General features: G+C 50.6%; 7 protein-coding genes across 8 annotated transcripts; 4 read left to right on the top strand and 3 right to left on the bottom strand.

Moving 5' to 3' along the window:
* Positions 1 to 38: 38 nt before the first annotated feature.
* Positions 39 to 2,773, bottom strand: LOC9632134 (proton pump-interactor 1). The gene is made up of 9 exons (XM_024672008.1): positions 2,685 to 2,773; positions 2,050 to 2,626; positions 1,789 to 1,974; positions 1,555 to 1,731; positions 1,303 to 1,497; positions 1,143 to 1,241; positions 581 to 1,096; positions 219 to 524; positions 39 to 150 (listed from the first exon to the last, which is right to left on the bottom strand). Exons 2-9 carry the CDS (start codon positions 2,512 to 2,514, stop codon positions 127 to 129), a joined length of 1,968 nt encoding a protein of 655 aa, XP_024527776.1. The 5' UTR covers positions 2,515 to 2,626; positions 2,685 to 2,773; the 3' UTR covers positions 39 to 126.
* Positions 2,774 to 2,956: 183 nt separating this feature from the next.
* LOC9635727 (protein LTV1 homolog) lies at positions 2,957 to 4,921 on the top strand. Of its 2 annotated transcripts, XM_002967370.2 has the most exons (5): positions 2,957 to 3,389; positions 3,444 to 3,815; positions 3,874 to 4,449; positions 4,507 to 4,635; positions 4,703 to 4,921. In XM_002967370.2, exons 1-4 carry the CDS (start codon positions 2,982 to 2,984, stop codon positions 4,633 to 4,635), a joined length of 1,485 nt encoding a protein of 494 aa, XP_002967416.2. In that variant the 5' UTR covers positions 2,957 to 2,981; the 3' UTR covers positions 4,703 to 4,921. The 2 variants fall into 2 exon arrangements, with proteins under 2 accessions (XP_002967416.2, XP_024527591.1); XM_024671823.1 differs by having other exon boundaries at positions 4,507 to 4,921.
* On the bottom strand, positions 4,541 to 7,000 carry LOC9632133 (probable translation initiation factor eIF-2B subunit delta). Its single transcript, XM_024671822.1, has 7 exons — positions 6,437 to 7,000; positions 6,277 to 6,387; positions 5,862 to 6,214; positions 5,065 to 5,809; positions 4,923 to 5,019; positions 4,813 to 4,867; positions 4,541 to 4,756 (listed from the first exon to the last, which is right to left on the bottom strand). The coding sequence occupies exons 1-7, from the start codon at positions 6,978 to 6,980 to the stop codon at positions 4,697 to 4,699; spliced, it is 1,965 nt and encodes a 654-aa protein (XP_024527590.1). The 5' UTR covers positions 6,981 to 7,000; the 3' UTR covers positions 4,541 to 4,696.
* Positions 7,001 to 7,017: 17 nt separating this feature from the next.
* Positions 7,018 to 9,811, top strand: LOC9632132. Its single transcript, XM_024671821.1, has 7 exons — positions 7,018 to 7,260; positions 7,412 to 8,812; positions 8,866 to 8,941; positions 8,997 to 9,097; positions 9,150 to 9,195; positions 9,249 to 9,354; positions 9,409 to 9,811. The coding sequence occupies exons 1-7, from the start codon at positions 7,052 to 7,054 to the stop codon at positions 9,723 to 9,725; spliced, it is 2,256 nt and encodes a 751-aa protein (XP_024527589.1). The 5' UTR covers positions 7,018 to 7,051; the 3' UTR covers positions 9,726 to 9,811.
* Positions 9,812 to 10,141: 330 nt separating this feature from the next.
* On the top strand, positions 10,142 to 11,788 carry LOC112345460 (dehydration-responsive element-binding protein 2A-like). Its single transcript, XM_024672258.1, has 2 exons — positions 10,142 to 10,372; positions 10,481 to 11,788. The coding sequence occupies exons 1-2, from the start codon at positions 10,316 to 10,318 to the stop codon at positions 11,516 to 11,518; spliced, it is 1,095 nt and encodes a 364-aa protein (XP_024528026.1). The 5' UTR covers positions 10,142 to 10,315; the 3' UTR covers positions 11,519 to 11,788.
* Positions 11,529 to 13,328, top strand: LOC9632130 (putative RNA-binding protein YlmH). Its single transcript, XM_024672259.1, has 10 exons — positions 11,529 to 11,941; positions 12,006 to 12,058; positions 12,118 to 12,249; positions 12,306 to 12,400; positions 12,455 to 12,560; positions 12,609 to 12,680; positions 12,736 to 12,800; positions 12,848 to 12,946; positions 13,011 to 13,110; positions 13,163 to 13,328. The coding sequence occupies exons 1-10, from the start codon at positions 11,863 to 11,865 to the stop codon at positions 13,223 to 13,225; spliced, it is 864 nt and encodes a 287-aa protein (XP_024528027.1). The 5' UTR covers positions 11,529 to 11,862; the 3' UTR covers positions 13,226 to 13,328.
* Positions 13,329 to 19,099: 5,771 nt separating this feature from the next.
* On the bottom strand, positions 19,100 to 21,436 carry LOC9632129 (pentatricopeptide repeat-containing protein At3g04760, chloroplastic). The gene has a single exon (XM_002967003.2). The coding sequence runs from the start codon at positions 21,381 to 21,383 to the stop codon at positions 19,581 to 19,583; it is 1,803 nt and encodes a 600-aa protein (XP_002967049.2). The 5' UTR covers positions 21,384 to 21,436; the 3' UTR covers positions 19,100 to 19,580.
* Between the last annotated feature and the right edge of the window lie 7 nt (positions 21,437 to 21,443).

Below are 21,443 nucleotides of genomic sequence, written 5' to 3'. Positions count from 1 at the left end.
GTTGACCACAGGGTAAAATATAGTCAGGTGGCTTTGACTTTTACAGCGACACTCACTACTAGCTTAGTTTATCAATTGACAAGCAAACTTCTTTTATTTTCAAAAATTTTCTTCCCGCAAAACTAGCTAATAAGCAGCACGAACAAAGACCTGCAAAGACAATGGAGACGATCGATCACAACTGTGATAGAGAAAAGAAAAAAAGAGAGCTCTCTCACCATGGTAGCGCCTAGAACAACAAGGAGCGCCACTCCAATGGCCGCTATGATCTGCCAGTGATCCAAGAGCTGTCGCTGGAGCGAGCGCTTCTTCCTCAGCTGGAGCTTCACGGGGGTGTTCTTGGCCGGTTTCTTCCCGCGGCGTGTCACGCTCGATGGCTTCTTCTCCTCGGGCGATGGCTTCTCGCCGTTCTCGGCAGCCACGGCCGGTTCTAAGTTTTCCTTTTCCTGCTCGGAGGGCGAATCGGCGCCTTCTCCGGCTTCGTCTGTGGCGGAAGTTTTCTTCCGGAGTCTCTTCTCCCTTTCCTGCAATGGAGGAGAGCTTGAAGTCAGACAAGAGTGGGGAGAGAGACTTGACGAACCTTTTCCCTGCGTTGGAGTTCCTTCTCGATCCGGGCCTGGGCCTTGGCTTGCTTCTTCTCAGCTTGCCTCTTCTTCCTGGCCTCGGCTTCCTTCGCCTTTTGAATCTCCACCTCCCTTCGCTCGAGCTGTTTCGCCAGCTCCGAGATTGCGGCTCGCTCCGCCTCCACCTCATCCTCGGCTTCCACGACATTCTCGCTCTCCTCGGAGACAGGCTTGGCTTTGGTTCCAGCTTCCTTGGCTTCCTTGGCATCGGACTTCTGCTTCGTTTTCGCAGCAGTCTTCGATGGCTCAGCCTTGACTTCAAGTGTTGGCTTCGGCGCTTCCTTCTCTTCTACTACAGGTGCCGGCGCAGCAACAGGAGGTTCATCTTTCGGGAGCTCATACGGTTGTTCGTTAGGTCCTAGCGACCTGCCGTCCGGGGTTGCCAAGCGCCTGATTGTACTCCGGAGATTGTTCTTCATATACTCCGACCGGAAGGAGGTATCGTTGTTCCAAAGTTCCATCACGCGCTCCACCTGGTGAAAAATGTCAAAAACAAATGACACTTCAACTTCACCAGACCTGGGCGGAGCAATATTCTTTCAAGGCCCCTATATCTTTGGCGTACGCAAGCTGCTTGGCCGTGTTGATATCCCGCCTGTTTTGGTGGAAATCGTTGTTCTGCATGGACAACAACACCGTTTAGCCTTGAAATCAACACTGCTTTATCCAACAGCCGCACCTTAGCATACTCTTGCGCTGACAAACTTCTACGCTCGTTGAAGACTTCGTCAATAATTTCATCAAGCGCCTTCCTCTGAGACGAAAGAATCTTAATCTCCTCCGTAAGGGCCGAAACCCTGTCTTCCAACGGTTTTACTTTGGACCACGCCAGGTTCTTTTTCTTTGACAATTCTTCAATCTCCTCGTTCAGTGACTACGCCACAATTCAAAATCCTGTTAGCCTGGACATAAGTTACAAGAAAAGCATTACCTTGAGTCGCGTTTGATAGCCTTGCTTGGCATCCTGTTTGGAAGCACGAAAGCTTGCATTGATAATTACCTGCTCGCGAGTGGCTTTAAGAGCCTGAATCTCGCGAATAATCTGTTTCTCTTCTCGTAAAGTTAACGGACGATCAAGCTGCTGTAAGTCATGCTCTAAGCCCGCAAGCTGAAACTCATTAGCAATTGGTCAGTAAACTATCCACAAGCATAGTGGGAGCTTCACCTTTGCATCGAGATCTTCCTCCGATCTACAAACATTAGACATACCCGCATAAGGCAACTCATTGATTTTCTTAAGCTCCGCGGCCACAGGTTTGCTCTCTTCTATTTTCTCCTGGAGCTCGCCTCGGCACTCCCTAAAATAATTTCGAGGCTCGACAAGCTTGTCAAGCAGTTCCTGTTTCTCCGCCTGCAAACAAAGAAAGAAAACAGTGAGAGTTGTTCTTCCTTTTCTCTCTTTGGAACTAGGGAGTGAAGAACTTACTCTCTTTTGCTGGAGCTTTGCGATAAGAGAATTTTTCTTCTCAATCTTATCCTTAACTTGTGCGTCCGTCGTCGTCCTAAAATCCACTAGATTGTCCCCTCGTTTCGGAATTCTCACGAGGTAATACGTGAACACCGATTTTGTCGTCGGAGCTACCGCGGCCACTCCCCCGGGCGGATCACAGGAAGCAAATCCTTGCTCCGGCCATTCCGAGCTCGCCTCGCTGGGAGTAGCCCCGCCCACAATCGGAGCCTTCGCTATATTCTCGTCATTGTCGCGCTGCACAGCTTCCTCCTCGAGAATCCCACTCTCCGCGTGATCCTCGATCCCATCGGCAGCGTCATCGACCGAGGAGGGTGCTTCGTCTTCCACCGCCTGGTGATTCTCCTCCTCGATATCGGCCGCCGCCACGGCATGCAATTTCTCGGCGGTGTCCGCCGCGATCGCCTCCGACACTGCTCCCATGGCCGAGAAAGAGATCCAAATCTTGATCTTAGGTCCCTAGAGCATCCGAAAGGGTGAAGGCCACCGAGATTCTCTCCCTTTCTTGCGAAATCTTCCTTAGATCTGCGAAAATCTGCTGTGGCGCAGCTAGCGCTCGGGATTCGAGCTACGAGGAAGACGAAATCACTTACCAAAAATTTTCCCCAAGATTGGATCCAGAACGCGGCACTCGCGAACTGTTCACCCAAAAAAGCCTAAAACCTTCCCTTGACCAAATGGGCTTTTAACACCAATTTTAACGCCAAAGGGGATAAACGTGGCCCGTCCGATCGGCCAAGTTTAGGGCAGAGAATCCCGTCCGTCCGATGCAGGAAAAATCCAACGGTCATCGCAGAGTCCCACGTGAAAAATATGAAAGTCAATACTACGCCACGTGGCAAGCCCTAGTTTAGGGTAGAACGGAGGTTTAGGGCTTGCGGCGAGGAGGGATGGGCAGGAAGAAGAAATTCATCGACAAGAAGAAATCCGCCACATTCGCGCTGCTCTACCGGGAATCTGGCGATGGCGAGGAGATTGGGGGTGAGCGAGTGTACACGCGAGTGGACGGCAATGCCGCGATCCGGTTGCCAGGTTTCGAGCAAGACGACGACGATGATTCCAGGTTTGCTGATGCTGAGGAGGAAGAGGAAGAAGGGGAATTGGAGGCGGCAGTGGCGAAGATGGAGATTACTCCGCAGGGATTGCCGGAGCATGTAAGGAGAGAGCTCGTGGAGATGGGATTTCCAGACGATGGCTACAATTACATGAAACATATGAGGAGCATTGGTGCTGGAGGCGGTAGCGTCTTTGTTCCTACGACCAGTGAGACGAGTAATGTTCTTCCAGCCGATTTTAAGGTATGATTTTTTCTTCTTCCTTCGCTTGCAATCCAATAGAGTTTTGTTCTTCAGGCTTATGATGCTTCCAAAGTTCCTGTCAAGGAAGCGGTTGCGGACGAATCTGCCAGTAACACGACCAATCTCAGGCCGATTCGAAGTGCGTTTGTCAAGGTGGGAGGCTTGGATCCCGAAGTTGCTGCTGTTCTCGAGGAGAGTGATTTCTCAGACGATGATGGGGACGAGTCCGATGGTTTGGAAGACGATTTTATCCTCATTGCAAACGAGGGGGTGGAGGAAGAAGCCAAAGCCGAAACTTCCAACAGGAAGGATTTGCCACCCGTGAAAAGGTTCGAAGAAGAGGAAGAGGAAGAAGTCCGGTCTTTCGCAGCGATGGCCATCACCAACGAGCGAGCGAATGGGATTCTCGACGAGCAGTTTGAAGTGGTAAATCTCTTGCCGCAACTTTTATCGAGATCGTGACTGACTATCGTTTCTTTTGTAGCTCACCTCGAAAGAATACGACTGTGATGTTGCGGACTTCGGGGACGACGATCCGCGAGCCAGAGGCCAGGCCCACATTTCTGAATTCACGTCGATCTTTGACGAGTTTCTTGCGGAAAATCCGAGTTTCGCGAGCAAGCCAGTTCAACGGACAGTGAAGCAAGAGAGACTGGAAGAAGTGCCAGCAAAGTTAGAGTTAGTGGTGCAAGAGTATGAGGAGTTTGGAAAAAGCAGTGAGTCTGCAGAGGAAGAGCTGGAAACAGTCTGGGTTGCCGAAAGCGACGATGACAAAAAGGCGAAATGGGACTGTGAGACGATCGTGTCTACACTGTCGAACCTCGACAACCATCCATCGAGGATCGGTGCTCCAGTCGGCAAACGGGTCGACTTCTCCTCGATTCGCCAGGCGCAGCAGCAAGTGATTCGCATTGGCGGCAAGCAAAAGTTGCCACTGGATTTCGTGACGCCAAAGACGAGCGAAGTGTCGAGCGAGCGGAAGAAAGAGTCGGAGCCACACAAGAAAACCGCTCCGCTGCGACAAAAGGGAGAGAGCAAAGAGGAACACAAAGCTCGAAAGGTGAGTTTGATATTTTCTTTGGAACTTAGTTCTCAGTTGCTGCTTTGTTTTTGGCAGAGCGCTGTGAAAGAAGAACGACGAGCTGCGAGGATGGCCAAAAAGGAGCTCAAAACTCGATTCAAAATTGAGTCACAGAGAGCACAGTCTGGGGCCGCAGTAGCAGCACCACCAACAATTCACCTCTAGGTAGCTTATTCTCGTTCGACAAAATCGACCATATGCTCCACTTTTCTTCTTCGCTTTTTTCTTACAGGATCGGCTCTTTTCTATACTCCCTGAGAATGACAGGGACGCTCGTCGGTGGAACCTGCACAACCGGAAAACTCAGTCACTCAAACTTCTGTTTTCAATGATGCAACTCACCATCCCGTGCTCGGTGATGATCATCGAGACGTAGTCGGCAGGAGTCGCGTCATACCTGGAAGTAACGCAATATGAAGAAAGGAAGAAAGGAATCTCATTTGCACACTCACGTTAGATTCAGCAACCGGAGATGCTCGCTCCCGTCCCAGCCAACAAGCTCGCGAAATTCCTTCCTCCCGGCAACTCCAACGAGAGCATCTGGATCGCCTGGAAGGAAGAACTGAGCTCAGACCCAAACCAAACAAAGCCTACCGAGCTCGTTGGAGCAAATGGAGTCGAGCTGGACTCTCTCGTGGAACTTGTACGTCTCGCAGCAGATCATGACGGGTACCCGGTAACCATGAGCGACCATTGCGGCCGCAGCAGTGCCGACTCTCGAGTAAACAGTGCCGTTCGCTAGAATCGAAGCAGCTCCAAGGAAAACCTTCGTCACCTCTTGCATGATGTAGGTGACCGCGTTGATGTGCGTGTACGTGCACTGCACCCCCTGGGCCAGAAGGCTGCGAAGAAGAATTCGTCCCTCGAGCCTGGGCCTGGAATCCATGACCACCACCCGGAACTTCTTCCCAATGCTGTGCGCGTGAGAGAGAACCATCTCGACGACGCACGAGAAGCCGTGCGTGAGAACCACGTCCCCGTCGATGATCTTCGTTACTGCGTGCTTCACTATCTCCTTGTCGGCCAGAATGATCTTCTCCTGAGCAAACGTCTCCAGGTGAGAGACGAGGCTCGACTTTGCCTCCGCCTCTGTGAGCGTATCCCGCAGCTTCCCGATCTTCAACTTGAACGATCGTATCGCGTTTCCCATGCTAATCGAGAGCGGCCGGCATGTACTGAGAAACGATACGTGGCTGTTGATCTTGGCTGTGAGATCTCGAGACATGACCTTTTGAGGCGGCGTTGTGTAGTCTCGGATCATCTCCTTGAAGGCCTCCAGCATCGCAACACACCTCGCATTTCCGCCGACGATGTCCCACGTCAAGTACTTCAGTCCAACCTGCAAAGCTTTGCGTTTTAGCCGACGAAGGAAAAGAAGAAAGAAAGCTTGCCTGATACACAGCCGGGTGTATATGCATCGTATCATTCTGGAGGTACTTCTCTTCCAGCGCTTGGAGCTGTGTAGCCGGCACAAACTGTGGAAGATGCCGGAAGAGCTCTACTCGATGCTTGGTCTCGGTGGTTTGTTCCACAATTGCCCGTCGCCTCGCTTTCGCCACTTTTTGCTCGTCGTCGAACTGCAGCCTCGGAGCCGGGGCATCCTTCCTTTTGTCCTTCTCCGGAACGACTACTTCCTTCTTCTTGTCCTTCTCGCCTCTCTTGTCCACGGGCTTCTTGTCAACTCCTTTCTTTTCGTTGCTGCCATCTTTCTTCTGCGGTGGTGCCTTGGCCTTTGCTACGGCCGCTGTGCTAAACACGGGTTAGTCCCAGCTTCCCACATACCAGGCATGAAGAAGGTCTGATTACCAGAAGCTCTGGCCGCTTCTTTCGCTGCTCGCTGAGACTCTTGCAAAGCCCGCCTCTCCGCCTTGGACGTCCGATCCTTGAGTTTCCTTTGCCGTGCATCGTTCTCTGGTCCTGGAAAACACTTTCGATCATCCCAAAAGTTCCTCGAGAGAAAGGCTACCTTCGTTGTTATTGATCGCTGGAACTTCCACTCGCTCACTGATAACGTCGGCTGTGCTCTCATTCTCCTTCTCCGGCACTGGAAGCTCATACTTGCTTCTCTCGAGACTCATCTCCATCATGCTGCTATTCAACTCTGCCACCATCGTGGGAGAGAGGTCTCCAATCTCGGCCTTCTCGCTGCTAGCCTTCCCATACGAGCTATTCGGGCTCCCCGCAAGAACTCCCTCTCCACCGGGGTTATAACTCCCCAGTGGCATTTCATCCTCGGCATCGAAATTACGGGGCGGCAGGGGCGGAGAGCGCGGCGGGATTGGCACGGGAGCCGCGGGCTTTGGAGGAGAATGATCTGCCGCCGCCGGCACTGCTACGCGAGGCGCGGGCGGGATCATCACCGGCGCTGGCGAATCCGGGGCATTTACCTGCGCCGACGACGACGACACCCCCGCGGGGCCGTCCTGCTCGCCCGGCGTCACGAATCCAACCTGCCGGACCTTGGGATCGATCACCGTCCGCCCTCGCCGGGCTCCTCCTCCACTCTCCATCGCTAAAACCCTTGCCCTATTTTTTTTTTTTTTCTTCTCTTCTTCAGGGGTTTAGGGTTCTTCATGGATTTATGATGCGGCGATCCGCCAATCCTAAATCCAGCAGCGCGATCGCGGGCGCGGCGAGCACAGCGCAATCGCTCAAGGCGGATTTCCTCAGCCGCATCGCAAAGTGGGCGTCGGCCGCGGTTCCTCCTCTCGGCGCTCTCTGGGGCCATCGATTGGCAGCGTCGTGCGAGAAAACGGGCGCTTCGATCAAGAACCAGGTCCAGTGCCAAAGGTACGCCCTCTTTCCCTCTTGCCTGGATCATGGAAAGGATTTTCCAGTGTGGTTTTCTTCTTCGATCTTGCAGTTGTTCTTTTTTCCTTGCATGCTGGCTGATCTTCGTGCTTGCAGGCTGTGTCTACTTTAATCCAACCTTTTGATACAGGTGTGAGACGATCATCGCCAGCAGTGACGAGCTCTCCGCCGCCAAAAAAGCTGGTTTCCGGATTTGCAGCTACTGCGGTCACCACAACACACTCAAGAAATCCAAGCCGACCTCCAACCCCGCTACCCCGGATCAGCAAACTTCTACCGCGAAGAAGAGGAAGAGGAAAAGCTGGTCGACGCTCAAGGACGTCGCGGCCACGCAGGGACAAAAGGTGATAGGCTCCGCTGCCAAATCCTCGCCGAGGAGCGAAAAGGTCGCCAAGAAAAAGAGCAGGATGTCTTTTCCGAGCGTTGCTGTGGCTCCGATCCCTGCAGAGGACGAGAAGAGAAGCAATGGAGACTCAAATCTTGTGGAGTACAGGGTGGTGGTGACGGATCACGAGAATGATGGCAATGGTGGCGAGGCCGACTTTAAGCTCTCGGCTCTCAGGAAGGTGGTCGAGTTTGATTCCAGTATGTGCGAGACTCAAGAAGTTACTGCCGAGTCCGGCCACGTGAAGGTGCTGTGCGTGGAGAACGTTGCTGCCGAGCTTGGCGAAGCTGTGATCACGACGGTAGAGCAACAGGAAACAAATCCAGATGAGAAGGGAAAAGATCGTGAAGTAGTCGAGTCCGCTGAGCTTGTGGAGGTGGACATGGTGGAGATGAGTGCTCCAATGGATACTGAGGCCGAGGTGGCCGCAAAGGACGCAAGCGAGAACGAGTTATCACCTTCGAAAGAAAAGGAGTTCCTTGTTTCAGTGGAAGTGGACTCTATAGCACCTGTTGTGGAACCTCAGCTTGTCCCGAATCAAATGGAGGGCAGTGAGCTTCTTCCAAGAGAAGTCGAGATGCCTGCCTCAACGGACGCTGTGAAGGATTTGGATTTGAACAGCAAACCCGAGACGCTGGACGAGCTTCCCTCGCAGACAGAACTGGCCTCACAGACTGCTGGCTCGGAACTGGTTCCAGAGAAGGAGGAGCTGCCAGCTTCAGAGCAACTTGACAACTCTTCTTTAGAGCAGAAGGACCTTGAGGTGCCAGCTGAAGAAACTGCGCTGCCACAACGGGAAGAAGAAGACGAGCTGCCAGTTTCTGAAAACGCTGAAGAGAAGTCTACGATGGAGGAGCTTGAGCCAGAGAAACCTGAAAACACGACTGCGGAGAATCCTGGAAACTCTACTACCATGGAAGAGGAAATGCGTGCTTCCGTACAAGAGGAACCTGACCTTCATACTTCGATGGAAGCTGAAGTGCCATCTGAGCGTGCTACTCCCATTGAACCTGAACAGCCGGACGACATAGCGATGGCAGCACCTGAAACTGCATTTGACAGCTCGCGTCGACGTGATCCTGCCAAGATGAAGAGACGGTTTGTGCGTCAACGTGATCCTGCTGGTGCCTTGAAGAGCATTGTCCGGTTTGTGAGCTTGAGTCTAGCTTTTACGTTTCTCTCATTCTTGGCATTTGCAGCTCGTATTCCCACGCGAGGACGGTACGAACGGCATGCCATGACGCACACTTGGGTGCTATCAAGCGGCAATGCAAGGTACAAGCATTGTTTTTCCTTGGCAGCGCACTTTCTCACCTCCAGATTGTTAAAGGCTCTGCTTGCTCGTTGCAAGAAGGAGAAGGAGAAAGCTGCTTCAGAGAAGAAGCGTGCTGACGAACTCTTCTTAGCTCTCAAACTTTATAAATCCGCGCGGTAAGTCTCCCAAACTTCTCCGTGTGTCAAGCTAAGGTTTTTTGCACTGCAGGAAACTTCAACGCCGCCATGTAGCTAAGTTGGAGGGCAGCTTGCCGGTAAGTGACTAGTTTGGCACTTTCTTTGAACTTGCGTGACAATGGATCTCCAGGAACTGAGGAGCGAGATGAACAAAGTTTCGGACGAGGTGAGCACGCTGTCTGGCACAGTGACGCATCTCATCGCGGCAGTGGAAGAACTCAGATCGAAAATCGCTGGTATGAGTAGTAGTTGTTCATCCAAACTAAGTAACTCGCGTTGCATTGATGTAGCTGAGAAGAATGCGTCTCCTCACGAAGCACTCGATCGAGACGTCGAGCAGCAAGACACGGCGGCGGCAAACGAAGATCGCCTGGAAGATGGCGTGAAATCTCCCGAGAGATTGGAAGCTAGCCACGGGAAGCCTGATGCTGGGAACAAGGACGACAAGAAGAATCCCGGAGATGGCGACAAGATCTCCCAGAGGCTTGGAGTTTCAGGGCTCTCGCGAAAGATTTGCAAGAAGAACCTGAGGACCATCTCGCCAAGCTTACGTCTCAAAGGCGTCACGCTCACGAAGATTGGTAGACGATGGAAGATTGGGTCTTAATGGTCCCATTGATTGATCCAAGCAAGAGTTTTTTTGTTGTATATAATAAGCATTAAGTTGAAATTAATGAGCGTTATATTAATCGATGTTAGATTAACTAAGACACGTTTTGGTGGTTTCTTGTGCCACAAGTAACCGCGTCTCTCCAGAATCTTCCGGCGTCCGCGATACGCCCACGTGGCAGATATTACCCTCTCTCACTACGTGTCTCTTTCTGGCCCGCACAACTGTCCACGTGGATGCTTTCGTGTCCGGGCAGCACCCAGCCACGTCTGCCCGTTAGCCGGAAAAGGTATCCCATCGCCGGTGCATCCACGGCGAAGATTCTTCCAAATAACACCGCGCTTTTTGGGGCGTTGGATTAGCACGGTATAAATTAGGGTTCCGTGTGGCATCTTTAAATGCGCTAGGAAAGGATCACAAGAAAAGAGAAGAAGCAAGAGGCAATTGGATTTGGAGCTGCTAGCTTGGATTTCTAGAAGCTTTCTAGGGCAGCAGCGGCGAAGCTTCCAATCGGTGGGGGATATAATCCGCGATAGGGTTTCTTCTCGAGCTCTTCCCATCGATCCGATTTGAAAAAACGCGATTGCATGACTGTGAACGGCGCGGCCAGGAAGAAGATTGCTTCCCCTCCCAGCAATCTCTTGGTAAGAATCTCTCCGCGCTCCTCCTCCGCTCTTCTTTCTTTCGATTCCTCTCGAGATTGCTTTGAGCGCAAGCTAGGGAAGCACTCACATTTCGGCTTCCCTCTCCAGATATCTCATGAAATTGGCGATCGCCTGGAGGAGCAGCAGCAGCGGCGGCGGGCAGGGATCAAGCGGAAGCGCGCCCTCCAGGAGTCAGCTCCGATGATTCTTTCCAGGGTTTCATCCTCGCTCCCTCCAATGTCTGGGGGTGAATCGGACTCCCCGTCTAGCCGGGCGAAATTCACGCGCAGCCGCCGCAAGAACTCCACTGGGATGATGCATTCCATCCAGAACGGCGCGGCCGCCGACGCGCTAGCATCCTGGGCGTGCTCTCCAGCAGGATCATCGATCAAGAAGGCGCCGGCCAAGGGTTCCAAGAAGGGATGCATGAAGGGCAAGGGCGGGCCGGAGAATCCCCTGTGCCACTACCGGGGCGTGCGCCAGAGGACGTGGGGGAAATGGGTCGCGGAGATTCGAGAGCCCAATCGAGGATCGCGGCTGTGGCTGGGGACCTACGCCACTGCCGAGGAAGCGGCGATGGCCTACGACGATGCAGCGCGGGTGCTCTATGGATCGTGCGCGCGCCTCAATCTCCCAGTCTCTGGGAGCGCCGGCGGCCAGCGATCGCAAGCGATCAACTTGGATTCATCGCGGCAGACGTCGTCCAGGAAGAAGATGGCGATCAAGGAGGAGGAGGAGGAGGAGGATTGTGACCCGGGTGTCAAGATGGAGGAGGACGATGGCGAGAGCAGCATCTCCACGTCGTTCCAGTCGATGCAGTCGCCATCCTCGTATGATTCGTCGTCGGTGGAGCAGGGCGTGAGGGTGAAAGAGGAGCCAGGGGAGATGAAGCAGGAGGATTCCTCGTCGTCGTCCCAGCAGCAGCAGCAGTCGCAGGGGCTGGCGATCATGGACGACTTGGGTTTCAGCGAGTGCGAGGACTTCCAGGAGCTCATCGATCCGGAGGAACTCATGCGGATTGTGGAGGGAGAGGACTATGACAGGAACACGAGCCAGATTTGGCAGCAGCAGCAGCAGTGCCAGCAGCAGCCAGCGGCCATGGACGATTTGATGCCGTGGGAGGTGTCGTTCGATCCTCCCAGCTAATACTTCGCCCCCAATTCCCTGGTCGGGAGACTCGCGGGGAAAGATTTTGAGCAAGGGCGATCGTTCTTTCTATGTTCTTCGATCGTTTTGCTCGTTTCACGCTTGGGGGAATACTAGCGGGTTGGTCGGTTCAGTTGGTTGGTCGGTAGGAGGGAGTGTACACTAGGAACAAGAGAGGGAAAAGGAGAAAATTTTGCTTGGTAGGTAGGAAGGAGGGTGCTAAACTTCCTCCTTTTGTAATTACCTATAATGAAAAGGAAAAAATGCGTAGAAGCGTTTGAAAAGGCCCATTTGAAAATTTCTTTGTGCTTATATCGTTCTTTAGAACCCTAAGCTTGGGGGAGATGATTCTTCGATTGTGGTGTTGGCACGCGCACGGGGCACTTGTTCTGGGCGCGCGGCAGCGATGGCGCGCTCCAGCAGGTCAGTGGCATTGCTCGGATTTGATACGAGGATGAGTGTGTGGAGGAAAGTGTGTGATTTGCAGCGGCTAGATTGTACTGTTCTTGTCAAGCGGATCTTTCGCGTGTGCTTGAGAAGGTAATCTCGTCGTAGACGTTTGACCAGGTAGTGAGTGATGTTTTCTTGCTGGCAAACAGGCAGACAGAGCTGTCGAGAGGCAAGAGGTTTTGCACACGGATTTCCTGACACCGCCCGCATTGCAAGAGTCGCTTGCGTGCGTGAGAAAGCTCGCGGATGTTGGAGTGGTCGTCTCCGGTGGCTACGCTCAGGTAGAGACGATCAAAACAAAAACAAAAATGGAAAACTTTGTGAAACTTTGTTCCAGGCTGAAAGATGTCGTCTATCACTTGGCCCTGCCGATCTGATAAGAGCTTCCCAATGCAGCGCCGGTGGATATCCTGGAGCAGTATCAGCATTGAGGTACCATTCCATATATCCCAGCTATAGCTTTCATGTTGCTTGATTTCTTTGCAGTGTTTCTGGCAAGTTCGTCCATGATGCAGCCAACCATGGGGATTTTCTTGGAGCAGTCCTGGGAACTGGAATTGTTCGCGAGAAAGTTGGAGACATTATCGTTCTGGTAAGTTCTATCTTTGCGACTGTGTAAGATGACATTTACTGTTACAAGGATTGTTCTCAAGGTGCGCAAATCCTAGTCGTCCCGGAGCTCGTCGAGTATCTTATCGCCTCTCTCAAGCAGGCAAGTGGTAGAATTCGTCGTGAGGATTTTCACTTGCTAGTTATGTTTCACACAGGTGAGAACCATTTCAGTCCAATGCAAAGAAATACCACTCGCCGAGATAGAAATCCATAAACCAAGGTAGAGCTAGTACTTTGCTGAAGGTTGCTAACATTCGTGTTGAAAAGGGTGAAGGCTTTGAAATCTGTGGAAGCATCGTTGAGGCTGGACGCTGTTGCCAGTGCAGGGTTTAAGCTCTCGCGTTCTAAGCTTGCAGACTTGATAAGGTAGAGTTGAAGAGATGGAAGCTAATGCATCGGACTGTTTGGCTTGGGCTTTTACTCTGAACAGCAAAGGGGACGTAAGATTGAATTGGAAAGAGGCAACAAAGAGCAACACGAGCTTGAAATCTGGGGATGTTATCTCCCTCGCCGGTAAAGGAAGACTCCAGGTTAGTATCAAACTTGCTGGAATGCTTTTGAGACGAACTCACTTGTCTTTAGATCGGTGAGATCGAGACAACAAAGAAAGGAAAATTTTCCGTGGAAATGATCCGCTATGAGTAAAGAGCAAACCAGGAAAAGTTGTTTGAAGATCAACATCAAGCCGTTGTCACCATTTGCGACCACACAAATTACTCTAAATTTAATTAATTATGTTTTAATAATTTTTGAGTTGTGAAGTCTAAATGTAATATTATTTAGGTTGATAGAATAATTCTCTCACTTGGGTTCTTAGACATTGATATTGAAATCACTATCAATGAGTTGTTATAGCATCATATATTTCTCTGGCCATCAGCTAGAATATATTACTTAGGGAGCTTGGATGATATGGAACGATTTGGTCAAGACTATGTTAGTTGTCAAATATTTGTAACACTTTCAAGGAGAAAGTTAGAGGCCACAGTCTGGTGAGTTCATTGGCTCCAGCTCAATCCTTTGTTGGGCACTCTTATGACGCACCTTGGATCCCACTATATCAACTAGGATGGCAATGTTACTTTGACTTGGAGGATTGGAGGGTGAGCTATCCAAATTACACAGCTATGTTACATTGTAGCAGTGCTCTTTTTTGGTTGATATCCAAGTCTAGAAATATTCATGAAAGTATTCAAATCTTCTATCACTTTGGCAAACTTTGCAGCCCTAGAAGAAAAGAACACATCCAAACTTTTTGAGAATTACTATGATAAAGCATTGCTCTAATAGAATTATCTAATACATGTACAATGAGCTTTATTCCTTTCTTTTTCTTCGTGTGATAAATGAGTATTTTGTGAATTGCAATATAGAAACAATGTAGAGATCTGTCCATCTACCAAGACATTACTTCACCATAATCACAATTTATCATTAGCCAGTTCAAACAAAAACTATGCATGCACAAAGCTACTACAGCTAAAAAGTAATTGGGATTTAAGGTTGGGCTGGGCATTTTGTCCAGATACTTGGGCTTACATACTATTTCACAATCTTATAGAGGATGTAAAGGCAGAAAAATATTCAGAAGGTGATGGACTATTGGGCTTACAATTTGAAAAAGAAGACTGGTTTTATCAAGTTGAAGAATCAAGGAGCAACCTATTACATGAACTCACTAATTCACATACTTTAGGTAGCTTTTGTCTCTTATCACTAAACAAATAAAACACACTATTCATTCAGTGAGAAGATTGACAATTCTAAGCATTGAGTAGTTTTTTGCAGATCTGAGGTGTACTATGCCACTTATCCCCAAAGCAACAAGATTTTAAAACTAGTTTGATAATGTTGTTAGGAAATTCATCTTAAGGGATATTGGTTATGCTTATGAAGTGTCCAAGTTTGTCTCTAGAGCAACTTGGCCACAGCTGGACAAGCACAAAAGTGCATGCTTAGATGCCATGCTTGTGAGATAATATCCCTCTAATCTGGATGAGACACTGTTCCTAAAGCTAGCACTTGTATTGGAATTAAAAGGCTCATCCTCCTCCTCCTCCTCATCATTGGCCTCCTAGCCAGTAAATGCCATGCTCAAGATTAAGACCATGAAAGCAAAGATGATTATATACATGATATATATATATGATTGGGTATATATACATGTACATAACTTAGCTATGATCTTTACTATCTGACAGATACCTTGCCAAACTCCGCAACTGGCCACCAGCACATTCAATGTGATCCAGATTCTGAACTTCCACTCTTGGAATACTCTCCTTGTGGCAAGTGCCTGAACTGGGCATTTGTCACACTTTTAGGCTGCTTTTCACACAATGCCCACTGCGACATTGTCTCGTGGAACACTATGCTGGCTGCGCTTGACTCATGCTGGGACCTCTGCATCATTGAAATTCTCTTTCAAAGAATGCCATGCAGGGACGAGCATATTGCAAGCAAATGCTTGTCAAGAGCATCTTGTGGCCGTACTTGAAATATTTGCTGCAATGCCCCAGTGCAATGTGATCAGCAGGACAGTTTAAATAAATTCATGTGCACGAGTGGCAGTTCGCTTGTACTGTGGTCCTTACCAGGGTTCTGTTGTAGGGGCATGGCAGAAGTACATGCTGGTTTCTTACCTAAATGGTGTCCTTTTCGTCCTAATGTTGCCCTCAAAAGCAGCAGTCACAAATTGGTAAAAAAGGACAGATTTACCTTAATCACTTAGGAGGGACTTTGGGAGCTGCACCAGGCATCATTTACAAGCAATGCAATGCTTTGAAGGGATGCAGGAAAGAGATGTTGTGTCCTGGACTGTGCTGCTCCAATTCCTGGTAGACGTCAGTTCAATCCAACCTATTCTCTTTAACGCACTGTGATTGCAGTATATTCTCTAAACGGAGCAGGAATTTGAGTCTATGCTCGACTGAGATAGTTTCCTGGAATCTGGTTATGCAGGCGAGTTCTCTGGTGGGTGATCTTGAGAGGCGAGGCTGCACATGGAAAAGATGCCTCCAAGAGATTCCGTCTAGTACTCTTCAAGAATATCCCTCGGCACGATGCTGTATCGTGGAATCTTGTCTCCCAGGAAGGGTATCTAGGTGATACGTTGTCTCGGGGAACGATCCAAATCACAATCCGGCATTGCAAGCAAGCAAAAAGTGTTTTTGACTCGATGCCCTTTGTCAACCTGCTGTCGAGAACATGACTGCTACGGACGTGGACGTCTCTTGCCGAGGCATATGCGTGACGGCTGGGAGCGACATTTGACGCCGTCCTTGTCGGCTACACCCACGAGGACGGGAGACAGTGCTTCCTGTCGCTGCGCTCCAGCTTTGGGATATCTCTGACACACGAGCACTACTGGTGTGTGGTGGGTTGCTGAGAAATGGTAGCTCGACAAATGCTCGAGCTCGATGAAGCCACTGCTTACTTGCTGCTTGCGAACACCGAAATTTTGTTCTAGCCGAATGTTTGGCTCGAAGTGAAAGTGGCTCCATTCTCTCTGCTGCTTCTCCCGTTTCGTTGCTCGGCAGGGCTAAGATTGTCACTTCCAGCATCTCTGCACAAGAAAGCGTTTCAAATTCTGTAAGATTGAAAAAGCTTTACCTTCCAGTAGAACAGGAGTTACATCGAGCTCATGCCACCAGAAACGCCCACCTTCTACTTCCGGGAGCAGCCTCGCGCCCACGTAAAAATTCCAGGCACGCTGCACGAGGCTCTGCTTCAGAATGCGTCCTCTTCAACGTAGCCGCCAGTGGCTTGTGTACCAGTCCTACACCCAGGAAATAAAAATGCCCAAGTTATATAAAAGATCGGACAGCCCTTAAGCTTTTTAATTTAGCTCAGCAGCAAAAACCCTAAACCTCTTTTTCCCAGCTCGGGGCAAAGGTAGACATTCCTAGTGGAGAAGTGAACGGCGTTAGGTGGGTGAGGGCCTAAAGGAATCACCTGAAAACTGCAAGGTTTTGGCAGCACCATTGAATAGTTTCCCTAATCGCTGGCTAGCAGCAGGAAGTGTTGCAGCTAGATTGCCAAGGAGGGCCGACTACGGTCCTTCACCTGCATGAAGCCTGGTGGAGGAGGTTTATCACCATATGATCCTGTTTCTCATACAGATTGCCTTGTTGCCAGAGGCCCTTCCTTTTATGGAAGAGAAAATCGATGTCATGGGGAACGAGCTCGCGACATCTTTTGGAAAGTATGGCTTTTGTGAGAAAGCCATACGGACGGCTTTCTCCAAGTAATGCTAACATACTAAGCCAAAACCCTTTGCCGATAGATGGGAAGAAGATGAACCTTATATTGATGGGGAGCGGCCCATTGAAGTATTCAAATCTAAGGTAATCCAACTGTTTTGGCTGGTCCTTTCTTGATTGTTCCCGTTGTACTAGTTCCGGTTGTGGCTGGCAAACTACACAACTACGATGGTAGCTATACGGCTTCTTGCTGCGGGTGAAGGCAACTTTGCTGTTTTTGTTGTAGATGAAGGAAAGGTACGTAATTCTCGGCTCTCGATGATGAACTGATCTCCATATTGAGTTACAGAGCAAGATTCTAAACCCGCTGGAAGCCCTGGCCGGGACTGTACATATGGTATCTGACTTCAGTTCATTGATCTTTTGGTTGATATTCTCCTTGCGCTGCAGCACATATTGGACGGAAAGCAGTTTCTCGTTTTGGCTCATCGTGGCAAGGCTGTCGAAAATGTAATGGCACTTCCTTCGCTCGAGATTGCTCGGCAGTTGGTAGCTGCTCCTGAAGGTGACGCTAGCTCGCTAGTAGCAATAGTTCTTGAGCCTCAGAGGTACGATGAGGTGAATGGTTGCTTTTGTTTTGATCTTTCAATTATTTTTATCGTAGCCGGGCCGGAGCCAGGATCATAGCGGAAGTCATAGTCGGAGTACAGACCGCTCTCGAAGAGGCTGGCATAGCCGGAGCCGAAGTCTCAGTCGGGACCGTTCTCGAAGACGCCGCCATAGCCGGAGCCGAAGTCTCAGTCGGGACCGTTCTCGAGGACGCCGACATAGCCGGAGCCGTAGTCGCAGTTGGGACCGTTCTCGAAGACGCCAACATAGCCGGAGCCGTAGTCGCAGTCCCCGATGATTTGCAGAGTTGGATGCACAGATCGTGAACTGAGATGCTATGTAAGGAGGCTGTATCGGTCATGGGGTGCGAGCGCCACGGCCCTTTTAATCTGAGCCATGGGGCATAACAACTCCTGAATCCATTGCGCGCAATCATGGAAGCTCTAATTTCAAACGAGCCTACTTCCAATCACTTCAGGCATATTACTTAGTTATATTATGAATGGTTGGCTTACTCCTGGCTGGCCAGTGCTTCTACTCGATCAGAAGCGTCGATGTCCACTGTGAAAAGATAAGAGTTTTCTGGTTTGATCTGGCTCGATCAAACCCGTTACTTGTCCCAGGATGCTAGAAAAGGACCAAGTCTCATTTATATGGGGAAATACCAAGCATAACTAGCACATTTTGATCTGGCGTCATCTCACTAGTTCTAAACCCTCCAACTAGAATTTGGATAGCCAAACCGCTAATCCTTTCTACCAAATTATCCACCCACAGCAACTTAGAAACACCGATGTAGTTGTGTCTCGCTAGGAACATTTGTAATCTCAGCTCTGCATGGAGTTTGGTAGCATAAAAATACTTCCTCTTCCTCAGTTGAGGAATTAAAGTATCATCACGTTGCAAAGAAGGTACCCATCATACACTTGTCCTTGCAGGATTCTTAGCGTCTATGTGAAGGGAAGCTACGGTTTTGTGGAATTTGCACGACCGCAGGAAGTTGCATTCGAGTTCGGGATCTGGATGGGTTGCTGATTCAAGTCATAGTTGAGTATGCTCGATCTTTTCTCCCAGGAGAGTCTTCTTGACACAGGTCTCGTTCTCGTTCCCGTTCCCAATACCGTTCTCCTGTCAAGCCTGAGCCTTTTGGCACTTTTGTGTTCTCCCTTGCGGGTTGATTGTGTTGCAGCCAGTGTTGCGTACATGTCCGATTAGAAACTCCTTATTCTTTCCAAAACTCTAGCTTGGACAAATGATGAGAAACAATACGTTGAGAAACCTCTACGACTTCTATTCTCGAAAACGGAAGAAAAAATGGTCGAAGAGCTTGAACGAGATCACTCATTCCCACTTGGAGATTGTACAAAAGCTTACCACACTGCAGAGGGCACATCCATCGGTGCCATTCATCATGAGAACCGGATATATCTATAAGGCTGTGAATGTTCTCTATACTCACAGGTAATTGCAGTTGCTTCAGTGTTCCAGTTTATCAAGCTCCACTGCAGGAAGGTCTTCCAAGGTCTGACAGGAAGGCCAACATTTTCATCTGAGGGATGTCGATGAGTCTTGCATGCCCGATCAACCAGATCTCTTAGAACACTACTTCAAGTTGATAGCTGAACTGAACGCTGGAAAGTATGTTGTGAGAAAGCCATACGGACGGCTTTCTAGAGTAAGCTTTTATTCTCGATCTCATCGAGTGTTGTCAAGCTAATGAAGAACGTTTCAGGAAAAGAACTACAAATACAAGGCAACAGGCTTGTTGCTGCGGGTGGAGGCGACTTTGCTGTTTTTGTTGTAGATGAACAAAAAAGGTATGTGATTCTTGAACTGATCTCCATATTGAGTTACAGAGCAAGACTTTAAACCCGCGGGAAGCCCTGGCCGGGACTGTGTTCATGGTATGTGACTTCTCAGTTCATTGATGTTTTTGTTGATATTCGCAGCACGTATTGGATCATGCTGTCAAACACTTCTTTCGCGCGAGATTGCTCGGCAGTGAGTAGCTGATCCCGAAGGTGACACTAGCTCGCTAGTGGCAGTAGTTCTTGAGCCTCAGAGGTGTGTGAGCGCACAGGGTGTTTCTTGGCATCTATAGCGTTCATTGCTGCGCTGGGTTCTAAGGCCTGTGTGGAAAACCTTAGAATTTACAATCCAAAAAACGTACGCTCTTCTGTCAACGCCATTCACCACTTGAACTTTGTTGCCGCCTTGAACCTCAAGGCTTCCCGAGTGTAGCCCTGGGACATGGCCAAGTTAAGAAAGCTATACGCCGCGTCCACTTGCCCGACCCTGAAGAGCCCCGCCACCAGCGTGCTCCAAGTCGCAACGTCGGGCTGCCGGCCCCTGCTAACCATGGTGTGGAGGAGCTCGCCAATGGCCTCCACCTTCCCCTTCCTACAGTGGTGGCCGACGAGCGTGTTGTAAGTGACGATGTTTGGAGGGAGTCCACTCTGATCCATGTACCTCACCATCTTTTCTGCCATGTCCAGCCTATTCGCCTTGCAAAACCCGTCCACCAGAACGTTGTAAGCCACCATGTCCGGCTCTATTCCCTGCTCGAGCATCCGCCTAAACTCCCGGTACGCTCGCATTCCCTCTTTCCAGTCGCCCAGCCCCTTGAAGAACGCGGTGTAAGTCACAACGTTTGGAGCGACGCCTCTCCTGGCCATCTTCTGTAGCAGCCTTGCCGCACGGTCAAAGCCTCTCCTCCTCCCGAGTTCCCTGAAAATGGGAGTGTAAAGAATCACTGCCTCGGGACAGGCCGGATAGTTGCGTACCACACTCAAGGCCGGGCGGAGCTTCCGCCGGATGCACAGCTTGGAGACGAGGACGGTGTGAGTGACGAGGTCCGGAGCGCATCCCTGCTTTGCCATGCCTTGGAACAGCACGAAGGCTTCCTTAATCCGATCCGTCGTGCAAAGGCCCTCGATGAGTGCCGTGAAAGTGATCTTGTCCGGCTGGAAGCTATTCTCCACCATGACCGTCAGGAGGTCCTTCGCTTCGTGGAGCCTCTGCTTGACGCAAAGCCCGTGGATCAGAGTGTTGTAAGTCACTCTGTCCGGCTTGCAACCCGCTAGCTTCATCTCCTCGAAGAGCTGATACGCTTGATCCACCTTCCTGTTCTTGCACAGCCCGTTGATGATCGAGCAGTACGAGTAGACGGTCGGCGAGCACTTCCTCGACGCCATCAGCTGGAGGAGGCCGTAGGCGGTCTCAAACTGGCACATCTTGCAGAAGACGTCGATGAGAGTGGTGTAAGTCACATCGCTTGGGGTGATACCAGCGCCCTCCATGCTTCCAAACAACGAGCACGCTTGAGCCACTCTGCCGTTCTTGCAGAGCCCACCAAGCAGCGTGTTGTAGGTGACCACATCCGGCTCGGGCATTGTCTCGAAGAACTCGATCGCTCGAGAGATCCTCCGTGCTTTGCAGAGTGTGTCTATCACCACGTTGTACGTGAAAACATCCGGGACCAGCTTCTCCCTGGCCATCTCGGCTATGGTGCTACACGCCTTGTCGATCTTTCCCGTCCTACACAGGGCTTTCACCAGGTAGCAGTAGCTGAGAGCGTTGGGCTTGCAGTCCTGCGAGAAGATCCTCCCAAAGACCACCACAATCTGCTCGCTCCGGCGAGCTCTCTCGAGCAAATCGAGCAGCGCATTGCAAGTGACTGGCTTGTGGAGGAATCCCTGCTGTGCGCCAGCCCAGTCGAAGAAGATCACCCACGCATCGGCGTCCCTGAGGCTGCGAATCACCTTGAGGAAGAGGAAGAGCGTGAGGCGTCCGCCGATGTGCGTCAGCACCTCCCCGTGCTGGCTGCTTCGCAATGCGGCAGCGATGGCGTCGAGATTGGGTAGAGTCTTGGAAATCCGGGGCGGCGATGGAGTGGAGAACCTAGCAGCGGAGGAGGATAAGAACCTGAGAATCGCCGCATCGAGAGTGGCAGCCGAGGTCCGTCGAGCCAGCGCCGCCAGGGAGAGCGCCATTCCAGCGCCTTAGTCGTCATCGCCGCCATCGCCATAGCCGGCAAGAGCGCATTAATCAAA

The sequence above is a fragment of the Selaginella moellendorffii genome, unplaced genomic scaffold, assembly GCF_000143415.4.
Source record: "Selaginella moellendorffii unplaced genomic scaffold, v1.0 SELMOscaffold_8, whole genome shotgun sequence".
Lineage (NCBI taxonomy): Eukaryota > Viridiplantae > Streptophyta > Lycopodiopsida > Selaginellales > Selaginellaceae > Selaginella > Selaginella moellendorffii.
Note: the sequence above shows the minus strand (reverse complement) of the source record. Positions and strands in the feature narration are given on the sequence as shown.

Bases quoted from the DNA above. Each gene is read 5' to 3' on its own strand.
- LOC9632134 (XM_024672008.1), bottom strand. From the start codon at position 2,514: ATGGGAGCAGTGTCGGAGGCGATCGCGGCGGACACCGCCGAGAAATTG. The intron at 1,732-1,788 runs GTGAAGCTCCCA...AATGAGTTTCAG, and splicing joins AGGAAGATCTCGATGCAAAG to CTTGCGGGCTTAGAGCATGA. The intron at 1,498-1,554 runs GTAATGCTTTTC...ATTGTGGCGTAG, and splicing joins GCTATCAAACGCGACTCAAG to TCACTGAACGAGGAGATTGA.
- LOC9635727 (XM_002967370.2), top strand. From the start codon at position 2,982: ATGGGCAGGAAGAAGAAATTCATCGACAAGAAGAAATCCGCCACATTC. The intron at 3,390-3,443 runs GTATGATTTTTT...TTTGTTCTTCAG, and splicing joins TTCTTCCAGCCGATTTTAAG to GCTTATGATGCTTCCAAAGT. The intron at 3,816-3,873 runs GTAAATCTCTTG...TTTCTTTTGTAG, and splicing joins TCGACGAGCAGTTTGAAGTG to CTCACCTCGAAAGAATACGA.
- LOC9632133 (XM_024671822.1), bottom strand. From the start codon at position 6,980: ATGGAGAGTGGAGGAGGAGCCCGGCGAGGGCGGACGGTGATCGATCCC. The intron at 5,020-5,064 runs GTAGGCTTTGTT...TCTTCCTTCCAG, and splicing joins CATTTGCTCCAACGAGCTCG to GCGATCCAGATGCTCTCGTT. The intron at 4,757-4,812 runs GTGAGTTGCATC...CCGGTTGTGCAG, and splicing joins TCATCACCGAGCACGGGATG to GTTCCACCGACGAGCGTCCC.
- LOC9632132 (XM_024671821.1), top strand. From the start codon at position 7,052: ATGATGCGGCGATCCGCCAATCCTAAATCCAGCAGCGCGATCGCGGGC. The intron at 7,261-7,411 runs GTACGCCCTCTT...CTTTTGATACAG, and splicing joins AACCAGGTCCAGTGCCAAAG to GTGTGAGACGATCATCGCCA. The intron at 8,942-8,996 runs GTACAAGCATTG...AGATTGTTAAAG, and splicing joins CTATCAAGCGGCAATGCAAG to GCTCTGCTTGCTCGTTGCAA.
- LOC112345460 (XM_024672258.1), top strand. From the start codon at position 10,316: ATGACTGTGAACGGCGCGGCCAGGAAGAAGATTGCTTCCCCTCCCAGC. The intron at 10,373-10,480 runs GTAAGAATCTCT...TTCCCTCTCCAG, and splicing joins CCCCTCCCAGCAATCTCTTG to ATATCTCATGAAATTGGCGA.
- LOC9632130 (XM_024672259.1), top strand. From the start codon at position 11,863: ATGATTCTTCGATTGTGGTGTTGGCACGCGCACGGGGCACTTGTTCTG. The intron at 12,801-12,847 runs GTAGAGCTAGTA...CGTGTTGAAAAG, and splicing joins ATAGAAATCCATAAACCAAG to GGTGAAGGCTTTGAAATCTG. The intron at 12,947-13,010 runs GTAGAGTTGAAG...TACTCTGAACAG, and splicing joins AAGCTTGCAGACTTGATAAG to CAAAGGGGACGTAAGATTGA.
- LOC9632129 (XM_002967003.2), bottom strand. From the start codon at position 21,383: ATGGCGCTCTCCCTGGCGGCGCTGGCTCGACGGACCTCGGCTGCCACT.